The 21,110-nt window shown below is 41.2% G+C and overlaps 1 protein-coding gene across 1 annotated transcript in view; it reads left to right on the plus strand.

Annotated features, from left to right (window-relative positions):
* LOC134817330 (tuberin-like) overlaps positions 1–21,110 on the plus strand; it is a 38,249-nt gene that overhangs the window by 5,484 nt on the left and 11,655 nt on the right. Inside the window, 5 exon segments of the mRNA XM_063826464.1 lie at positions 14,083–14,220; positions 15,239–15,388; positions 15,980–16,165; positions 16,996–17,151; positions 17,696–17,779. Coding sequence (XP_063682534.1) covers positions 14,083–14,220; positions 15,239–15,388; positions 15,980–16,165; positions 16,996–17,151; positions 17,696–17,779 — 714 coding nt within the window.

Below are 21,110 nucleotides of genomic sequence, written 5' to 3' on the forward strand. Positions count from 1 at the left end.
GCAGGAAAACGTTTAGCTATTTACTGCACAGTCTGATATAATAGTTCTATTATAGATCTGCATATTGATTGGGAGGGGAACCGTTATAGTGAAAATGGTATCTGTGATTTGATTGGTCAATCAATGCTGGAAGCTAATTAGTAACTGTGGTCTGTGACGATAGTTCTACAAGCACTAAATTACACGTGATTAGTAAATTGTAATTACCAGTCTTACGTCCACATATTTATGTAAATATTAACTCAACCGAGGTGAATACTGAATATAAGCGATCATTCCAACAACATATTTACCATTCTCAATATCATGGTTATCTGACGATAGACGGATCTGCAGTCATTAATTCATTATATTTCTTGAAATGATTCGAATGACATTAACTTCATCAACAACAAAAACGGTCAAAAGATTGCAAATATTTATAAAAATAAAGTTAAGTTCGGTAACACCATCATTGAAAAGATAACACTTAATAATACTCCACTACCAGAGTACGTATTTACACTCAAACTTTGAGTTGGATTGTTTTCCAATACGAGATCTGGGACGTGTATTATAACCAAACAAAGAAAGAGTGCCTAGTACACTAATTACCCACTAATAAGCTACTAGTAAGCTACTAATAATAGCACTCCACTAAATAGAGTACCCAACACTAATTAACTAATTAACTAATTAACTAATTAACTAATTAACTAATTAACTAATTAACTAATTAACTAATTAACTAATTAACTAATTAACTAATTAACTAATTAACTAATTAACTAATTAACTAATTAACTAATTAACTAATTAACTAATTAACTAATTAACTAATTAACTAATTAACTAATTAACTAATTAACTAACTATTTAATAGCAAGGTTGTGTACTATAACCCTCCCCCCCAACACGGTTAGTACACTAAAACATGTACATGATAAAGCGGTGTGGCGACTTGTTATGTTGTTAATGCTCATTGGTACTCCTTCCTAGCGTGCGTTGTGTACACTTGACGTTACCATGGTAATTAACACCCTGTTGGAACAGAGGGAGCGACCAATTTTCACCCCTAGATGAATGCAATATATGTAACTTTTAGGTGGATAACTTTGAAATTACTAAGAAATCTAGCGAAACTGCAAATTGAAATGCCAGACAGGAGAAAGAATCCATCATTGAGACAATGTTTTAAATTCCTTCGGAAATAAATCTATTAATAGAATGGAAGGCTGGGTGGGCACTGCGTAGACTTCTTCCGAGTTCCAATGCGAATAAATATTTTCACAAGCTCTACAAAATATAATTACAAGATCGAGAGTAGACTCACTAATTCTTTAAACGGCAAATTCCATTCTACTAATGCTACAAGTTCGACGTTGTTGCAGGATGCACAAATGCTGGAAGTATCACGCATAGCCGATATCACGAAATATAAAGTATGATCGAATATACTAGATCTATAATTGTACTTACTAATACAATATTGGTAATACCTACTTACTAATACAAACTTTGTTGAGTCTGGACGTCGCCTCTTGTGTACTAACAGTACTACGATCTGGGCATTTTAATTAGTTAAAATATTCATGTATAGAGTTAGAATGCGAGGACTGAAGAGTTAGAGTTTACAAATTTGAGGAGGAATTCAGTGGCAAATCAAAACAAGAAACAATGTCTGTGTCCGTAAAATGCCATGCTGATTAACATTGTTTTAAATTCAATTACAAAATGTGTGTATGACGGAAAATTCTAATCACTCGACGTGAGAATCAGATTATTAGATTCTAGTTTCTACAAACTTCATGTCAGATTCCATATCAGCTAGCCTCATAGGACAAAGTGGCCATCTCCTCTACAACAATACCAGCCACACTACAAACACTAACACTACTACTCAGTACACACTAGTAGTAGTAGGCACAACAAGTAGGGACACAAGAGGGGCTGTACTAATTACAACCCAGGAAACACCCTGCTACTACACTTCAATACACCCTGCTACTACACTTCAATACAGGGTTCCGGGAATATACATTGTGTAGGTGCGTGCAAGATATTGCAATGAGAAACACAGATCAGAGCTGTTAAACGTTGAAGTTTCTATACTGATCGTACAGAAACTTGTTCAACAGTAATTAGTCGCATAGAAACTGTGAACGAAGATGAAATAAACCGCGAGGAAATAAAGGAAACAAAGAAGCAATAAAGTAACAATGGACGCAGGTAAACGAGTTAGAGTTAGATCATACCCGGCAAGTAAACACTAAACAGAGTGCTTATAAAGGTGAAAAGTGGGCTCATTACCTACAAATCTACTGTTCTACTAATAGAGAAAATTGATATCACAATTATAAAGATACGCAAGAAGATGAGCGTAAAAACTGGAAGAGGTCAGAGGAAGATAGTGGAAAGGGTTGCAACTGGCAAAAAAACAACAGTCGTGGCTGGCAACAAACATTAGTAAAGGCATACAGAAGCAGCAGCAAGTGTAACACAAAGCAATACGTCTAACCGATCCAAGCTCAATAGCTGTCCAGTGTCCAGTAGCGAGCTTTGCCCGGAAATGAGATATTTTACTGCTACGCTCATAATAATATCTTAATGTTACCCGACTGTAATACATCGATGAACCATTTTGGATTCGGCTATATTATAATCGACGTTGAGTGCAGGCATAATCGATCATAATCGTCCTCAAAGTTAGGCATAATCGACGATAATCGCCAGATGGACTGATATTAATCGATCTTTGTTCAGAAAACACGAAGTCTTGAGTCAAACATTGACGGAGTAGTGGCATGCTATATAGAAAATAACCTTATCAAATGTCATCTAGTATACTACTTACTAATGTGGTTAATGATTATATCATGCTGATATCGCATTTCTTCTCATGGTATTGTGTATTGTACGCTACGTAGCTTGATATGGCGAGCAGCTATAGCTTCTGAGTGGTTTTGGAAGTGGTTGTTACGGTTGATGGAGCTTTAACAAGTATGTTATGCTGCTCGAATAACATGGATCATGATAATTAACGAGGTCTGATCGTCATCTTCTTACAGTGTTCGATGTCTGTGTGAAGTTAAAATGGTGACATCCTCTGGATCAGGCAGAGGTCGAGTGTTATCGGGATTACTTTTGTAGTAGTTGTACAGCAATACTAACGTAATGGGACTACTGCGGAAATTGATTATTCAGCGTGCAGTAGTTCCATTACCTTAGTATTGCTGTACAACTACTACAGATCATGATAATTACTACGGGCGGGGAGACAACGTTAATTTAGGTTGGCACGTGACGTTTATTAATTATTCAGCGTGCTAAATTCGAATACCGCTGTTATAGCGGAAACAGATTTACATCACTTCCCCGCAACTCATCAGTAACCAAATCTAACTATACAATTAATTAATTATTCACAATTAATGATTAGATTAAAATAATCTAAAATTACACAGACAGGATAGAGCAACATTAAAACCTAGTGCAACATATCCCGTTCTGACAACAACGTCTCAGACAGGCGCACAATAAGACTGGAGACTAATGACACAACTTCTCTCCTCCTCTAAACGGAGAAGAGAGGAGGAGAAGAGGAGGAGTTACGTTAAGTAGGGGAGAACTATAAAAACAGAGCCGGCAGAACAGAATTAAAATATTTGAGCTGCTCCTTTGATCAATGATCTGTTTTTTAAACTGGAAGGCTCGAGTTGAATTATGTGGTGTGGAACGCATATCGAATGTTCATTTAATACGATCTTACGATCTTTCGGCTTTGTCTCGTATAATTTCACCATGAGGAATAGTGTCGAGCAACTTTGGAAGTGCACATGTTATATTAGTGAAGATTGCAATAATTGGAATGATAACTGATTGTAAATCACCCGACAACACAATCAATTCAAACACTCCAAACTGACTCGTTTGAAACAATTGAGATTTAAACGTGAATCTCTGGATGCCTCAGTTTAAAAACATTGATCCGACGGACTTGTGTGGAGATGTCTGTTATTTAAAGACAGATTTGGCAAGCAGAGAGCAAATTTTGACAATTCTTCGGCTCACACGTGATCAGAAGTTATGACAAACATCCAACAAGCATGTTTAGTTCAACTTCCGATGAGGAAACTCAAACGCCCAGGAAGTGAGGATTCGCTTCAACAGATTGAATCGAGCCGAATTGCTGTCATAAGCACACAATATAACTCAGCCGGGGGTGGCTCAACCATAATATGCACAGGTACATGACCCACTGTGATTAACCTGACTATAAAATTAGCATTATAATAAGCACATAATCTATGCGAGGAGCGGACCTGTGTGACTATGTAATAGAGAATGGTGTGGCTAGATGATGATGATGGTGACCTGTGTGACTATGTAATAGAGAATGGTGTGGCTAGATGATGATGATGGTGACCTGTGTGACTATGTAATAGAGAATGGTGTGGCTAGATGATGGTGATGATGGTGACCTGTGTGACTATGTAATAGAGAATGGTGTGGCTAGATGATGGTGATGATGGTGACCTGTGTGACTATGTATTAGAGAATGGTGTGGCTAGATGATGGTGATGATCCTGTGACTATGTAATAGAGAATGGTGTGGCTAGATGATGGTGATGATGGTGACCTGTGTGACTATGTAATAGAGAATGGTGTGGCTAGATGATGGTGATGATGGTGACCTGTGTGACTATGTAATAGAGAATGGTGTGGCTAGATGATGGTGATGATGGTGACCTGTGTGACTATGTAATAGAGAATGGTGTGGCTAGATGATGGTGATGATGGTGACCTGTGTGACTATGTAATAGAGAATGGTGTGGCTAGATGATGATGGTGATGGTGACCTGTGTGACTATGTAATAGAGAATGGTGTGGCTAGATGATGGTGATGATGGTGACCTGTGTGACTATGTAATAGAGAATGGTGTGGCTAGATGATGGTGACATGTGTGACTATGTAATAGAGAATGGTGTGGCTAGATGATGATGGTGATGGTGACCTGTGTGACTATGTAATAGAGAATGGTGTGGCTAGATGATGATGATGATGATGACCTGTGTGACTATGTAATAGAGAATGGTGTGGCTAGATGATGATGGTGATGATGGTGACCTGTGTGACTATGTAATAGAGAATGGTGTGGCTAGATGATGATGATGGTGATGATGGACGTAGGAGGAGTATGCAGCTGCTAAGTGATATTTAAGTATTTAATTGTAGGAACCGTCGTATTAATGTCTGGTTATGAGTATTGAAAGTGGTGAGATAGTTTAAATTATTATAGTTCTAATTTACAATAATAAGATAGCGAGGAGTTTAAGGAGTGATTATGTGTGTCTTCTTATCTTGGATCAGTTCCACTTATATCTGGCAGTATCCGGTGCCCTGTGTGTATACTGTATGGTCATCTGGCCATCAGCCAAGCTGGTGGCAATGTGAATATTTCGTATCTAGCAGTTCCTGAATAGATTATAACAAGGTAATGAGAAATTTAACTTGTAGATCCGTACAATATGTGTATGAAGACAGGATATTATCCCACAAACTAAATATCAGTATGTGTATGAAGACAGGATGAGTCGTCACTCAAAACAAAGGTAAAATCTCAAACTGTTTGCCAAAACGAAATAGCAATAGAGAAACGTCTGTGTCTGGTTAGAACACAAAAAACCACTAAACACTGTATCATATCTTCCACTCTTGGCTGGCCTTGGGAATATAATATATGAGAGTAAATACATTTTCTAAACAAAGGCACGAAAATTTAATAAAGACAATTGGGACAAAGCCTTACAAATTAGTGGATAAATTAGTAGATAAATTCGGACATGTAATCACTTGAGACCGAACCGAAATTTCGGTCGTTTCCTAATAGGCGCCGCCCCATCCAGCCTTTTCTTCAAACAACAACTGTAAAGAACACTGAACAGATCTGTGATACGACATATCTCTACAGAATAGACTAGAAGTAAATGTAGACCAAGTTCTACGCTTGAACTGCCTCACGAGATATTCAAATCTCGATCAGCACAATACAAACTAGATATAATAATGCTACTATACCAGGAGTGAAAAGACACGCTATGATAGCACAGAGACTGTGTTCTAGCGACGATAATGTACACTGTACAAACTGCACGACTAACGCCTTGCAGGTTACATAATACCACAGCCATTACATACCCGAACTACACACCATATACCTGTATACCAGGTATGTAATGTTACATAATACCACAGCCATTACATACCCCAACTACACACCATATACCTGTATACCAGGTATGTAAGGTTACATAATACCACAGCCATTACATACCCCAACTACACACCATATACCTGTATACCAGGTATACCACAGCCATTACATACCCCAACTACACACCATATACCTGTATACCAGGTATGTAATGTTACATAATACCACAGCCATTACATACCCGAACTACACACCATATACCTGTATACCAGGTATACCACAGCCATTACATACCCGAACTACACACCATATACCTGTATACCAGGTATGTAATGTTACATAATACCACAGCCATTACATACCCCAACTACACACCATATACCTGTATACCAGGCATACCACAGCCATTACATACCCGAACTACACACCATATACCTGTATACCAGGTATGTAATGTTACATAATACCACAGCCATTACATACCCCAACTACACACCATATACCTGTATACCAGGTATGTAATGTTACATAATACCACAGCCATTACATACCCCAACTACACACCATATACCTGTATACCAGGTATGTAATGTTACATAATACCACAGCCATTACATACCCGAACTACACACCATATACCTGTATACCAGGTATGTAATGTTACATAATACCACAGCCATTACATACCCGAACTACACACCATATACCTGTATACCAGGTATGTAATGTTACATAATACCACAGCCATTACATACCCCAACTACACACCATATACCTGTATACCAGGTATGTAATGTTACATAATACCACAGCCATTACATACCCCAACTACACACCATATACCTGTATACCAGGCATGTAATGTTACATAATACCACAGCCATTACATACCCCAACTACACACCATATACCTGTATACCAGGTATACCACAGCCATTACATACCCGAACTACACACCATATACCTGTATACCAGGTATGTAATGTTACATAATACCACAGCCATTACATACCCCAACTACACACCATATACCTGTATACCAGGTATGTAATGTTACATAATACCACAGCCATTACATACCCCAACTACACACCATATACCTGTATACCAGGTATGTAATGTTACATAATACCACAGCCATTACATACCCGAACTACACACCATATACCTGTATACCAGGTATGTAATGTTACATAATACCACAGCCATTACATACCCCAACTACACACCATATACCTGTATACCAGGTATGTAATGTTACATAATACCACAGCCATTACATACCCCAACTACACACCATATACCTGTATACCAGGTATGTAATGTTACATAATACCACAGCCATTACATACCCCAACTACACACCATATACCTGTATACCAGGTATGTAATGTTACATAATACCACAGCCATTACATACCCCAACTACACACCATATACCTGTATACCAGGTATGTAATGTTACATAATACCACAGCCATTACATACCCCAACTACACACCATATACCTGTATACCAGGTATGTAATGTTACATAATACCACAGCCATTACATACCCCAACTACACACCATATACCTGTATACCAGGTATGTAATGTTACATAATACCACAGCCATTACATACCCCAACTACACACCATATACCTGTATACCAGGTATGTAATGTTACATAATACCACAGCCATTACATACCCCAACTACACACCATATACCTGTATACCAGGTATGTAATGTTACATAATACCACAGCCATTACATACCCCAACTACACACCATATACCTGTATACCAGGTATGTAATGTTACATAATACCACAGCCATTACATACCCCAACTACACACCATATACCTGTATACCAGGTATGTAATGTTACATAATACCACAGCCATTACATACCCGAACTACACACCATATACCTGTATACCAGGTATGTAATGTTACATAATACCACAGCCATTACATACCCCAACTACACACCATATACCTGTATACCAGGTATGTAATGTTACATAATACCACAGCCATTACATACCCCAACTACACACCATATACCTGTATACCAGGTATGTAATGTTACATAATACCACAGCCATTACATACCCCAACTACACACCATATACCTGTATACCAGGTATGTAATGTTACATAATACCACAGCCATTACATACCCGAACTACACACCATATACCTGTATACCTGGTATGTAATGTTACATAATACCACAGCCATTACATACCCCAACTACACACCATATACCTGTATACCAGGTATGTAATGTGTGTTACATAATACCACAGCCATTACATACCCCAACTACACACCATATACCTGTATACCAGGTATGTAATGTTACATAATACCACAGCCATTACATACCCGAACTACACACCATATACCTGTATACCAGGTATGTAATGTTACATAATACCACAGCCATTACATACCCCAACTACACACCATATACCTGTATACCAGGTATGTAATGTTACATAATACCACAGCCATTACATACCCCAACTACACACCATATACCTGTATACCAGGTATGTAATGTTACATAATACCACAGCCATTACATACCCCAACTACACACCATATACCTGTATACCAGGTATGTAATGTTACATAATACCACAGCCATTACATACCCCAACTACACACCATATACCTGTATACCAGGTATGTAATGTTACATAATACCACAGCCATTACATACCCCAACTACACACCATATACCTGTATACCAGGTATGTAATGTTACATAATACCACAGCCATTACATACCCGAACTACACACCATATACCTGTATACCAGGTATGTAATGTTACATAATACCACAGCCATTACATACCCCAACTACACACCATATACCTGTATACCAGGTATGTAATGTTACATAATACCACAGCCATTACATACCCCAACTACACACCATATACCTGTATACCAGGCATGTAATGTTACATAATACCACAGCCATTACATACCCCAACTACACACCATATACCTGTATACCAGGTATGTAATGTTACATAATACCACAGCCATTACATACCCCAACTACACACCATATACCTGTATACCAGGTATGTAATGTTACATAATACCACAGCCATTACATACCCCAACTACACACCATATACCTGTATACCAGGTATGTAATGTTACATAATACCACAGCCATTACATACCCCAACTACACACCATATACCTGTATACCAGGTATGTAATGTTACATAATACCACAGCCATTACATACCCCAACTACACACCATATACCTGTATACCAGGTATGTAATGTTACATAATACCACAGCCATTACATACCCCAACTACACACCATATACCTGTATACCAGGTATGTAATGTTACATAATACCACAGCCATTACATACCCCAACTACACACCATATACCTGTATACCACAGCCATTACATACCCCAACTACACACCATATACCTGTATACCAGGTATGTAATGTTACATAATACCACAGCCATTACATACCCCAACTACACACCATATACCTGTATACCAGGTATGTAATGTTACATAATACCACAGCCATTACATACCCCAACTACACACCATATACCTGTATACCACAGCCATTACATACCCCAACTACACACCATATACCTGTATACCAGGTATGTAATGTTACATAATACCACAGCCATTACATACCCCAACTACACACCATATACCTGTATACCAGGCATGTAATGTTACATAATACCACAGCCATTACATACCCCAACTACACACCATATACCTGTATACCAGGTATGTAATGTTACATAATACCACAGCCATTACATACCCCAACTACACACCATATACCTGTATACCAGGTATACCACAGCCATTACATACCCCAACTACACACCATATTCCTGTATACCAGGTATGTAATGTTACATAATACCACAGCCATTACATACCCCAACTACACACCATATACCTGTATACCAGGTATACCACAGCCATTACATACCCCAACTACACACCATATACCTGTATACCAGGTATGTAATGTTACATAATACCACAGCCATTACATACCCCAACTACACACCATATACCTGTATACCAGGTATGTAATGTTACATAATACCACAGCCATTACATACCCGAACTACACACCATATACCTGTATACCAGGTATGTAATGTTACATAATACCACAGCCATTACATACCCCAACTACACACCATATACCTGTATACCAGGTATGTAATGTTACATAATACCACAGCCATTACATACCCGAACTACACACCATATACCTGTATACCAGGTATGTAATGTTACATAATACCACAGCCATTACATACCCCAACTACACACCATATACCTGTATACCAGGTATGTAATGTTACATAATACCACAGCCATTACATACCCCAACTACACACCATATACCTGTATACCAGGTATGTAATGTTACATAATACCACAGCCATTACATACCCCAACTACACACCATATACCTGTATACCAGGTATGTAATGTTACATAATACCACAGCCATTACATACCCGAACTACACACCATATACCTGTATACCAGGTATGTAATGTTACATAATACCACAGCCATTACATACCCCAACTACACACCATATACCTGTATACCAGGCATGTAATGTTACATAATACCACAGCCATTACATACCCCAACTACACACCATATACCTGTATACCAGGTATGTAATGTGCTGGTTACATAATACCACAGCCATTACATACCCCAACTACACACCATATACCTGTATACCACAGCCATTACATACCCCAACTACACACCATATACCTGTATACCAGGTATGTAATGTGCTGGTTACATAATACCACAGCCATTACATACCCCAACTACACACCATATACCTGTATACCACAGCCATTACATACCCCAACTACACACCATATACCTGTATACCAGGTATGTAATGTTACATAATACCACAGCCATTACATACCCGAACTACACACCATATACCTGTATACCAGGTATGTAATGTGTGTCATGTTGAAAAGGAAGCAACACAAATACCTCAGAACAAGTGCTGAATCGTTGGATCTGTACTTCTGGAACCCGAACAAAAGTAGTAAGTAATTTTCATAAGTAGTAAGTAATGTTCATAAGTAGAAAGTTATATGTATACCTTAGTGTTATTGTAGAAAAGACAGGCTTCCTCTCCAGACTGAACTATATTATGCTGTTATAATGGAACCATACATTATAACAGTATAACAACTACTCTCAGGTACATTATAGGGCTTATCCTTTAGTTTGAGAAGGTATTTTGGTTGCTTAGATTATATAGCTTAGGGTACTTATTTGATAATTATAGTTATTTGGCTATTAGTATTGTGTAATGTGTATGCGTGTTTGATGAAGCATTTCTAATGTTTCGTAGATATTAACATAGGCTCAATTTGCATATGAATATAGCTTGTATTATCAGAAATCAGTCGCCTTCAAACGTTGGAGTCTATCCGTTAGCATAATTAATTGCAATGCTTCGAGCTATGATAACAATCACCAATTAGGCGGACACCGAATTAATTCCAATACATACTGCGCGGAGTAATCTGTCTTTAGTAAATTGGTTTTACTCGCGATGGAAAACGTTAAATAACGAAACTAGCACTGAAGTATAACGAAAGAAGAAGCACAGTTACAGACGAAGCACGAGATACTGTGCTGCTTGTGAAACAAAACTAGAAAACGAGCTTGTGCTAGTTGTCATGCCTCTGCACCGTCACAATTAATTATTATTGTTGCTTTGACAAGGAGCCTGACCAAGCTTCCGTACCACTTCAGTTACGTCATCTCACATGTTGCCGTCTAGCTGGGGTGCCGTCTAGCTGGGGTGCCGTCTAGCTGGGTTGCCGTCTAGCTGGGGTGCCGTCTAGCTGGGGTGCCGTCTAGCTGTGGTGCCGTCTAGCTGGGGTGCCGTCTAGCTGGGGTGCCGTCTAGCTGGGGTGCCGTCTAGCTGGGTTGCCGTCTAGCTGGGGTGCCGTCTAACTGGGGTGCCGTCTAGCTGGGGTGCCGTCTAGCTGGGGTGCCGTCTAGCTGGGGTGCCGTCTAACTGGGGTGCCGTCTAGCTGGGGTGCCGTCTAGCTGGGGTGCCGTCTAGCTGGGGTGCCGTCTAGCTGGGGTGCCGTCTAGCTGGGGTGCCGTCTAGCTGGGGTGCCGTCTAGCTGGGGTGCCGTCTAGCTGGGGTGCCGTCTAGCTGTGGTGCCGTCTAGCTGGGGTGCCGTCTAGCTGGGGTGCCGTCTAGCTGGGGTGCCGTCTAGCTGGGGTGCCGTCTAGCTGGGGTGCCGTCTAGCTGGGGTGCCGTCTAGCTGGGGTGCAGTCCAGCTGGGGTGCCGTCTAGCTGGGGTGCCGTCTAGCTGGGGTGCCGTCTAGCTGGGGTGCCGTCTATCTGGGGTGCCGTCTAGCTGGGGTGCCGTCTAGCTGGGGTGCCGTCTAGCTGGGGTGCCGTCTAGCTGGGGTGCCGTCTAGCTGGGGTGCCGTCTAGCTGTGGTGCCGTCTAGCTGGGGTGCCGTCTAGCTGGGGTGCCGTCTAGCTGGGGTGCCGTCTAGCTGGGGTGCCGTCTAGCTGGGGTGCCGTCTAGCTGGGGTGCCGTCTAGCTGGGGTGCCGTCTAGCTGGGGTGCCGTCTAGCTGTGGTGCCGTCTAGTTGTGGTGCCGTCTAGCTGTGGTGCCGTCTAGCTGGGGTGCCGTCTAGCTGTGGTGCCGTCTAGCTGTGGTGCCGTCTAGCTGGGGTGCCGTCTAGCTGGGGTGCCGTCTAGCTGGGGTGCCGTCTAGCTGTGGTGCCGTCTAGCTGGGGTGCCGTCTAGCTGGGGTGCCGTCTAGCTGGGGTGCCGTCTAGCTGGGGTGCCGTCTAGCTGGGGTGCCGTCTAGCTGGGGTGCCGTCTAGCTGGGGTGCCGTCTAGCTGGGGTGCCGTCTAGCTGGGGTGCCGTCTAGCTGGGGTGCCGTCTAGCTGGGGTGCCGTCTAGCTGGGGTGCCGTCTAGCTGGGGTGCCGTCTAGCTGGGGTGCCGTCTAGCTGGGGTGCCGTCTAGCTGGGGTGCCGTCTAGCTGGGGTGCCGTCTAGCTGGGGTGCCGTCTAGCTGTGGTGCCGTCTAGCTGGGGCGCCGTCTAGCTGGGGCGCCGTCTAGCTGTGGTGCCGTCTAGCTGGGGTGCCGTCTAGCTGTGGTGCCGTCTAGCTGGGGTGCCGTCTAGCTGGGGTGCCGTCTAGCTGGGGTGCCGTCTAGCTGTGGTGCCGTCTAGCTGGGGTGCCGTCTAGCTGGGGTGCCGTCTAGCTGGGGTGCCGTCTAGCTGGGGCGCCGTCTAGCTGTGGTGCCGTCTAGCTGGGGTGCCGTCTAGCTGTGGTGCCGTCTAGCTGGGGTGCCGTCTAGCTGGGGTGCCGTCTAGCTGGGGTGCCGTCTAGCTGGGGTGTCAAGTGCCAGGAGCAAGAAACTTCCTGTTTATAGCTGGCAATACATCAAACAAGCTTAATCTACCAGCTTTTCACAGATCTCTAACACAAGCATTCGACAGAGAAATTAATGCTACTGGTGGTGTGACCCGTAATTAATGTCACTCCAAACCACGTGACATATGGTTAATATAACTGTGACACTGGGTCTCATGCTTTTAGACGATTATTCGTCAGACCACCAGATTACAGTGCATAATCATGGTTTGGGTACCGCTATAATTAATGAGATCTACGCAGAATTAATCATGAAAATTGCGCTCAGATGATCAAATCTCAGGTTTATTGGATTAAACCACAAAATCACGAAGGAAAATGCTGAAATGACCAAGTTAACCGCTAGATTACAACTCAATTGATAAATCTTGCTCGGAAATAACCATGAAATCTGCTCTCAGGTCATAAAATCCCGTCACGAACGTCTGGTGGTGGAGGTGTTGGAAAGTCTGAAGTTTTACGTAAAGAATCACGGAGAGATAATGGAGCATCTTTCCTGGGACGCCATGTTGACGGTTATAGAAGACATTGTCAATCAGGTTATAATGGAGTAACATGTTTTGTGCTTATCGAACTGATTTTATGATAAGTTATATTTTATGATAAGTAATGGTTGTAACGAAATGGACATTGAATCCAAATACGATGCTTATTATAACTAATAATAAGTATCTTAGTAAATGTCCATTTCGTAACAACAAGGTATTGTGAGACGACGAATCGTATTACATGTATAATATCATATTAGTTAAATGAAGATGGAGCGATTGTAAAACCCTCGCTTGCACACCGAACACCCAGTAAATAACTACTTTTAAAACTACTGACTCTAATCTGACCTCAAAATTCTACAATTCAAATCATTCAAGTACAAAGGGAAGCAAATACCCAAAATTCGACGTACATGCATATATATATATATATCAGATCTATTTATAACAGGGACAAAAGGAAATCGCGGCATGTACGGAATCGCGATTTTTCCCATTATATGCGACAAATTTTATGTATAGTTTAATGTATAGTCTGTTAAAATTCGCGGTATCGCGATTTTTGGCCAAAATAATCGCGAAATCCTTTTGTCCCTGATTTATAACCTACGAAACAAAGCAAATAACGGTGGCTAACAATGCTGGGCAGAGTCACCTACATTAGCTTATATATCTGTTTTCTGAGTCCAGGGCCAGGACGCTAATGATATTAGCTGTACTCGTGTATCTGGTCATGCAATCACTCTCGTGACTTGCATACACTCAATAATGGCACCTCGGTAATGACCATATTGTGTGTATATTAGGATAATTATGATTAATTATTTAAATGCTTTTGGTTTTTTCATAATTTTGAGTGCTTTATGATTCTGATGCAGATGATTGATGGACAATAAAGCTATTGTCTTTAACAAAAGCGGCATATTTGTATAACCCATTTAAAAACTACTTGAAGATTACATCGCACTATCTATATAAATGTATAATATATCTTCAATTTTAAGGATTGAAAAGTATATCTCCAAAATTCACTTAAAAATTCACTAACCACTCCCACTGTCCTCAGCAAAGTGAGCAGAAGTTCCAGAACAAGCAAGTGCTAGTACCGCTGAACTCTCTGCTGAGCGAGGCTGAGCGGCTGTACAGTCACCCTGACTTTATTAATTGCAAGGATAGGTTCTACGATATCATAGAGCTCTGTGTAGACGTCCGACCGGTCAGTAAAGTGGGGGGCAGGGGCGGGGGGGGGGGGGGAGGCGGGGGGAGGGGTCTCCAGGGGGGAGGGGTCTCCAGGGGGGAGGGGGGGAGGGGGCCGGGGGGGATTGGTTAGAGCAAAAAGACTATGACTCTTAAGCAAACCGAAAACAAGATATGCCAGTCTCACAAATATGTTTTTAAGTTTATTCAACATAATATTATGTCCTTTGTTTAACTAAGGCTTACCAAAGCCGTTCATAGACTTGTTAGCTTTGACTCTTTGATCTATTCTATTCTTAGACACCGTCATCACACATTACAGCTGTGTTGCTATAATTAGGCTAGAGGTTTGGGGTGGGGTGGCTCCTCAATGTTTCTCTGCTGCTCTCGGCAATATGAATTTGTACTTGGTATTGCATGGCAAAGTAAGTTTTTTCTGGGCTTCATTAGCTAGTAGTATTGCAGCATGGTTTGTAATATAAGGGGGAATTTGACTAAATAAATATGTCATGCATTCTTGTAGATTCAAATTACTAACACTTACTAACTTTATAAATAACCGTACAGATACGGTTATTTATAAAGTATATTATATACGAAAACCCCCAAGATCGAGTCAATAAACAACCTGATGGAGAAGAAAGTGCGTCTGATAGTTCCAGGAGTACTAAACTGGTCAGATAATCTGGTTCAGTTCATGGAAGACTTTTACTACACCACCAGGCCGGAGTGGATCAGGATGAACGCGCTAGAGAAGTGCTGGGATGTTGTGGACCAGTTCTATGAACTGTACGAGGTAAGTAGTATACTACTGATGAGGTACGGACAGGGATGTAGGAAGCAGGTGGGGGGGGGGGTACGGACAGGGGTGTAGGAAGCAGGTGGGGGGGGGGGGGGGGGGTACGGACAGGGGTGTAGGAAGCAGGTGGGGGGGGGGTACGGACAGGGGTGTAGGAAGCAGGGGGGAGGCAGGGGTACGGACAGGGGTGTAGGAAGCAGGGGGGAGGCAGGGGTACGGACAGGGGTGTAGGAAGCAGGGGGGGGGGGGGGTACGGACAGGGGTGTAGGAAGCAGGTGGGGGGGGGGGGGGTACGGACAGGGGTGTAGGAAGCAGGGGGGAAGGCAGGGGTACGGACAGGGGTGTAGGAAGCGGGGGGGGGGGAGGCAGGGGTATGGACAGGGGTGTAGGAAGCGGGGGGGGAGGCAGGGGTACGGACAGGGGTGTAGGAAGCGGGGGGGGGGGGGGGGGCTCGGCTGGGGAGGGGGGGGGGGGGGGGCAGGGGTGTAGGAAGCGGGGGGGGGCAGGGGTACGGACAGGGGTGTAGGAAGCGGGGGGGGGGGGGGAGGAGGCAGGGGTACGGACCACCAGGGAATGTCTTAATGAAGCTGATTGCTTGAAGTGTTTTATTCTGTATTTTGTTTCGAGTTGGAACTTATAGTAATTTTACTCAATGTTAGATGAATAAACCAGAATTTGCTGCGAATTAAGCTATTCAGGTCCCAATATCTCCCCAGAAACTCCCCTGAAACTCCCCAGAAATGTCCCTGAAACTCCCCTGAAACTCCCCAGAACTATTATAGCGCTTTGTAATAACAACTCCCCCCCCCCCCCCCCCCCCCGTTCAGGAGGAGTTATTAGAGAAAGTTGTGCTGAAAGTACTGCAGTTAGTACACAACGACCCCAACACAGCGGTGAGACACAGGGCTGTACAGTTCCTGGTCAGGTTGTGTTACAGGTGTTATTCAGACAAGTTCTACCACATTGTCAACATCATTCTCAAGGTACGTAATCAGTTGATTAGTTGGTGATCAGCTAATTAGTTTAGGATCTTATGGTGAATGTTTAATTCAGATTTTTGGTCATTTTAAAGATAACAGTATTTCTTATCTCTTGAGTTTGTCACGTGATATTGAAATGAAAGTGTTGAAGAGTAATGTTACACGTGTTACACTGTTAACAAGTTAAGTTAACACTACAGCTAATCGTGCAAAGTACGGTGTACACGCCGCCACATTACGGAATTCCGCGGTAACTTTATCTCTTCCTTAACTGTATACAGTTTACTAGTTTAGGTTACGTATTCCTCCCTGTACTTCTTGTATTGTTGTAGTGCGGCGATGTTAACTGTTATCAGCTGTTTTGTTAGGTGATATCAGTAGTTGTAGTGTGGCGATGTTAACTGTTATCAGCTGTTTTGTTAGGTGATATCAGTAGTTGTACTGTTATCAGCTGTTTTGTTAGGTGATATCAGTAGTTGTAGTGTTATCAGCTGTTTTGTTAGGTGATATCAGTAGTTGTGTTAACTGTTATCAGCTGTTTTGTTAGGTGATATCAGTAGTTGTGCAGCAAAACGAGGAGAACGAGAGTATACTCATCTGTGATGAACTCATCAATCTCTTCCTGCACAAGGTACTTTTATTCATTGTACTAATTACTTGAATTAGCCAGCAATTAGCCAGCAATTAGCCACAAGACAGCACAGAGCGAACCTATATAATAACAAGGTTCACCAACTCACCAGGTTAGGTGAAACACAGTCTGTGGTTGACTGGGATTGGAAATCCCGCCGAGACAGGGATTGCATCCAGCCAAGTACTGCGATATGGTCCAAGCCGGCGGGATCCGGAATTTTGATAAAATTTCATGATGAAAATCAATAAAATAAAATGATTGTCAAATTAAAACAGAACATTAAAAAAAATACAATTTATGATAACGTCACAACTTTTTAGAAGAACCAAGTTTCAAATATCTAATGACTATTTAACTAAAATACACAGAATAAAGCCGACAGTATTGAACAGACACGCTGCAACTGCTCCTATAATTGTAGGAACTTCACTTGCTATTTAACTAAAATACACAGAATAAAGCCGACAGTATTGAACAGACACGCTGCAACTGCTCCTATAATTGTAGGAACTTCACTTGCTATTTAACTAAAATACACAGAATAAAGCCGACAGTATTGAACAGACACGCTGCAACTGCTCCTATAATTGTAGGAACTTCACTTGCTATTTAACTAAAATACACAGAATAAAGCCGACAGTATTGAACAGACACGCTGCAACTGCTCCTATAATTGTAGGAACTTCACTTGCTATTTAACTAAAATACACAGAATAAAGCCGACAGTATTAAACAGACACGCTGCAACTGCTCCTATAATTGTAGGAACTTCACTTGCTATTTAACTAAAATACACAGAATAAAGCCGACAGTATTAAACAGACGCGCTGCAACTGCTCCTATAATTGTAGGAACTTCACTTGCTATTTAACTAAAATACACAGAATAAAGCCGACAGTATTGAACAGACACGCTGCAACTGCTCCTATAATTGTAGGAACTTCACTTGCTATTTAACTAAAATACACAGAATAAAGCCGACAGTATTGAACAGACACGCTGCAACTGCTCCTATAATTGTAGGAACTTCACTTGCTATTTAACTAAAATACACAGAATAAAGCCGACAGTATTGAACAGACACGCTGCAACTGCTCCTATAATTGTAGGAACTTCACTTGCTATTTAACTAAAATACACAGAATAAAGCCGACAGTATTGAACAGACACGCTGCAACTGCTCCTATAATTGTAGGAACTTCACTTGCTATTTAACTAAAATACACAGAATAAAGCCGACAGTATTGAACAGACACGCTGCAACTGCTCCTATAATTGTAGGAACTTCACTTGCTATTTAACTAAAATACACAGAATAAAGCCGACAGTATTGAACAGACACGCTGCAACTGCTCCTATAATTGTAGGAACTTCACTTGCTATTTAACTAAAATACACAGAATAAAGCCGACAGTATTGAACAGACACGCTGCAACTGCTCCTATAATTGTAGGAACTTCACTTGCTATTTAACTAAAATACACAGAATAAAGCCGACAGTATTGAACAGACACGCTGCAACTGCTCCTATAATTGTAGGAACTTCACTTGCTATTTAACTAAAATACACAGAATAAAGCCGACAGTATTAAACAGACACGCTGCAACTGCTCCTATAATTGTAGGAACTTCACTTGCTATTTAACTAAAATACACAGAATAAAGCCGACAGTATTAAACAGACACGCTGCAACTGCTCCTATAATTGTAGGAACTTCACTTGCTATTTAACTAAAATACACAGAATAAAGCCGACAGTATTGAACAGACACGCTGCAACTGCTCCTATAATTGTAGGAACTTCACTTGCTATTTAACTAAATACACAGAATAAAGCCGACAGTATTGAACAGACACGCTGCAACTGCTCCTATAATTGTAGGAACTTCACTTGCTATTTAACTAAAATACACAGAATAAAGCCGACAGTATTAAACAGACACGCTGCAACTGCTCCTATAATTGTAGGAACTTCACTTGCTATTTAACTAAAATACACAGAATAAAGCCGACAGTATTAAACAGACACGCTGCAACTGCTCCTATAATTGTAGGAACTTCACTTGCTATTTAACTAAAATACACAGAATAAAGCCGACAGTATTGAACAGACACGCTGCAACTGCTCCTATAATTGTAGGAACTTCACTTGCTATTTAATTAAAATACACAGAATAAAGCCGACAGTATTGAACAGACACGCTGCAACTGCTCCTATAATTGTAGGAACTTCACTTGCTATTTAACTAAAATACACAGAATAAAGCCGACAGTATTGAACAGACACGCTGCAACTGCTCCTATAATTGTAGGAACTTCACTTGCTATTTAACTAAAATACACAGAATAAAGCCGACAGTATTAAACAGACACGCTGCAACTGCTCCTATAATTGTAGGAACTTCACTTGCTATTTAACTAAAATACACAGAATAAAGCCGACAGTATTGAACAGACACGCTGCAACTGCTCCTATAATTGTAGGAACTTCACTTGCTATTTAACTAAAATACACAGAATAAAGCCGACAGTATTGAACAGACACGCTGCAACTGCTCCTATAATTGTAGGAACTTCACTTGCTATTTAACTAAAATACACAGAATAAAGCCGACAGTATTAAACAGACACGCTGCAACTGCTCCTATAATTGTAGGAACTTCACTTGCTATTTAACTAAAATACACAGAATAAAGCCGACAGTATTGAACAGACACGCTGCAACTGCTCCTATAATTGTAGGAACTTCACTTGCTATTTAACTAAAATACACAGAATAAAGCCGACAGTATTAAACAGACACGCTGCAACTGCTCCTATAATTGTAGGAACTTCACTTGCTATTTAACTAAAATACACAGAATAAAGCCGACAGTATTGAACAGACACGCTGCAACTGCTCCTATAATTGTAGGAACTTCACTTGCTATTTAACTAAAATACACAGAATAAAGCCGACAGTATTAAACAGACACGCTGCAACTGCTCCTATAATTGTAGGAACTTCACTTGCTATTTAACTAAAATACACAGAATAAAGCCGACAGTATTAAACAGACACGCTGCAACTGCTCCTATAATTGTAGGAACTTCACTTGCTATTTAACTAAAATACACAGAATAAAGCCGACAGTATTGAACAGACACGCTGCAACTGCTCCTATAATTGTAGGAACTTCACTTGCTATTTAACTAAAATACACAGAATAAAGCCGACAGTATTGAACAGACACGCTGCAACTGCTCCTATAATTGTAGGAACTTCACTTGCTATTTAACTAAAATACACAGAATAAAGCCGACAGTATTGAACAGACACGCTGCAACT

The sequence above is a fragment of the Bolinopsis microptera genome, chromosome 6 (genome assembly GCF_026151205.1).
Source record: "Bolinopsis microptera isolate Bmic1 chromosome 6, MBARI_Bmic_1.0, whole genome shotgun sequence".
Classification (NCBI taxonomy): Eukaryota; Metazoa; Ctenophora; class Tentaculata; order Lobata; family Bolinopsidae; genus Bolinopsis; species Bolinopsis microptera.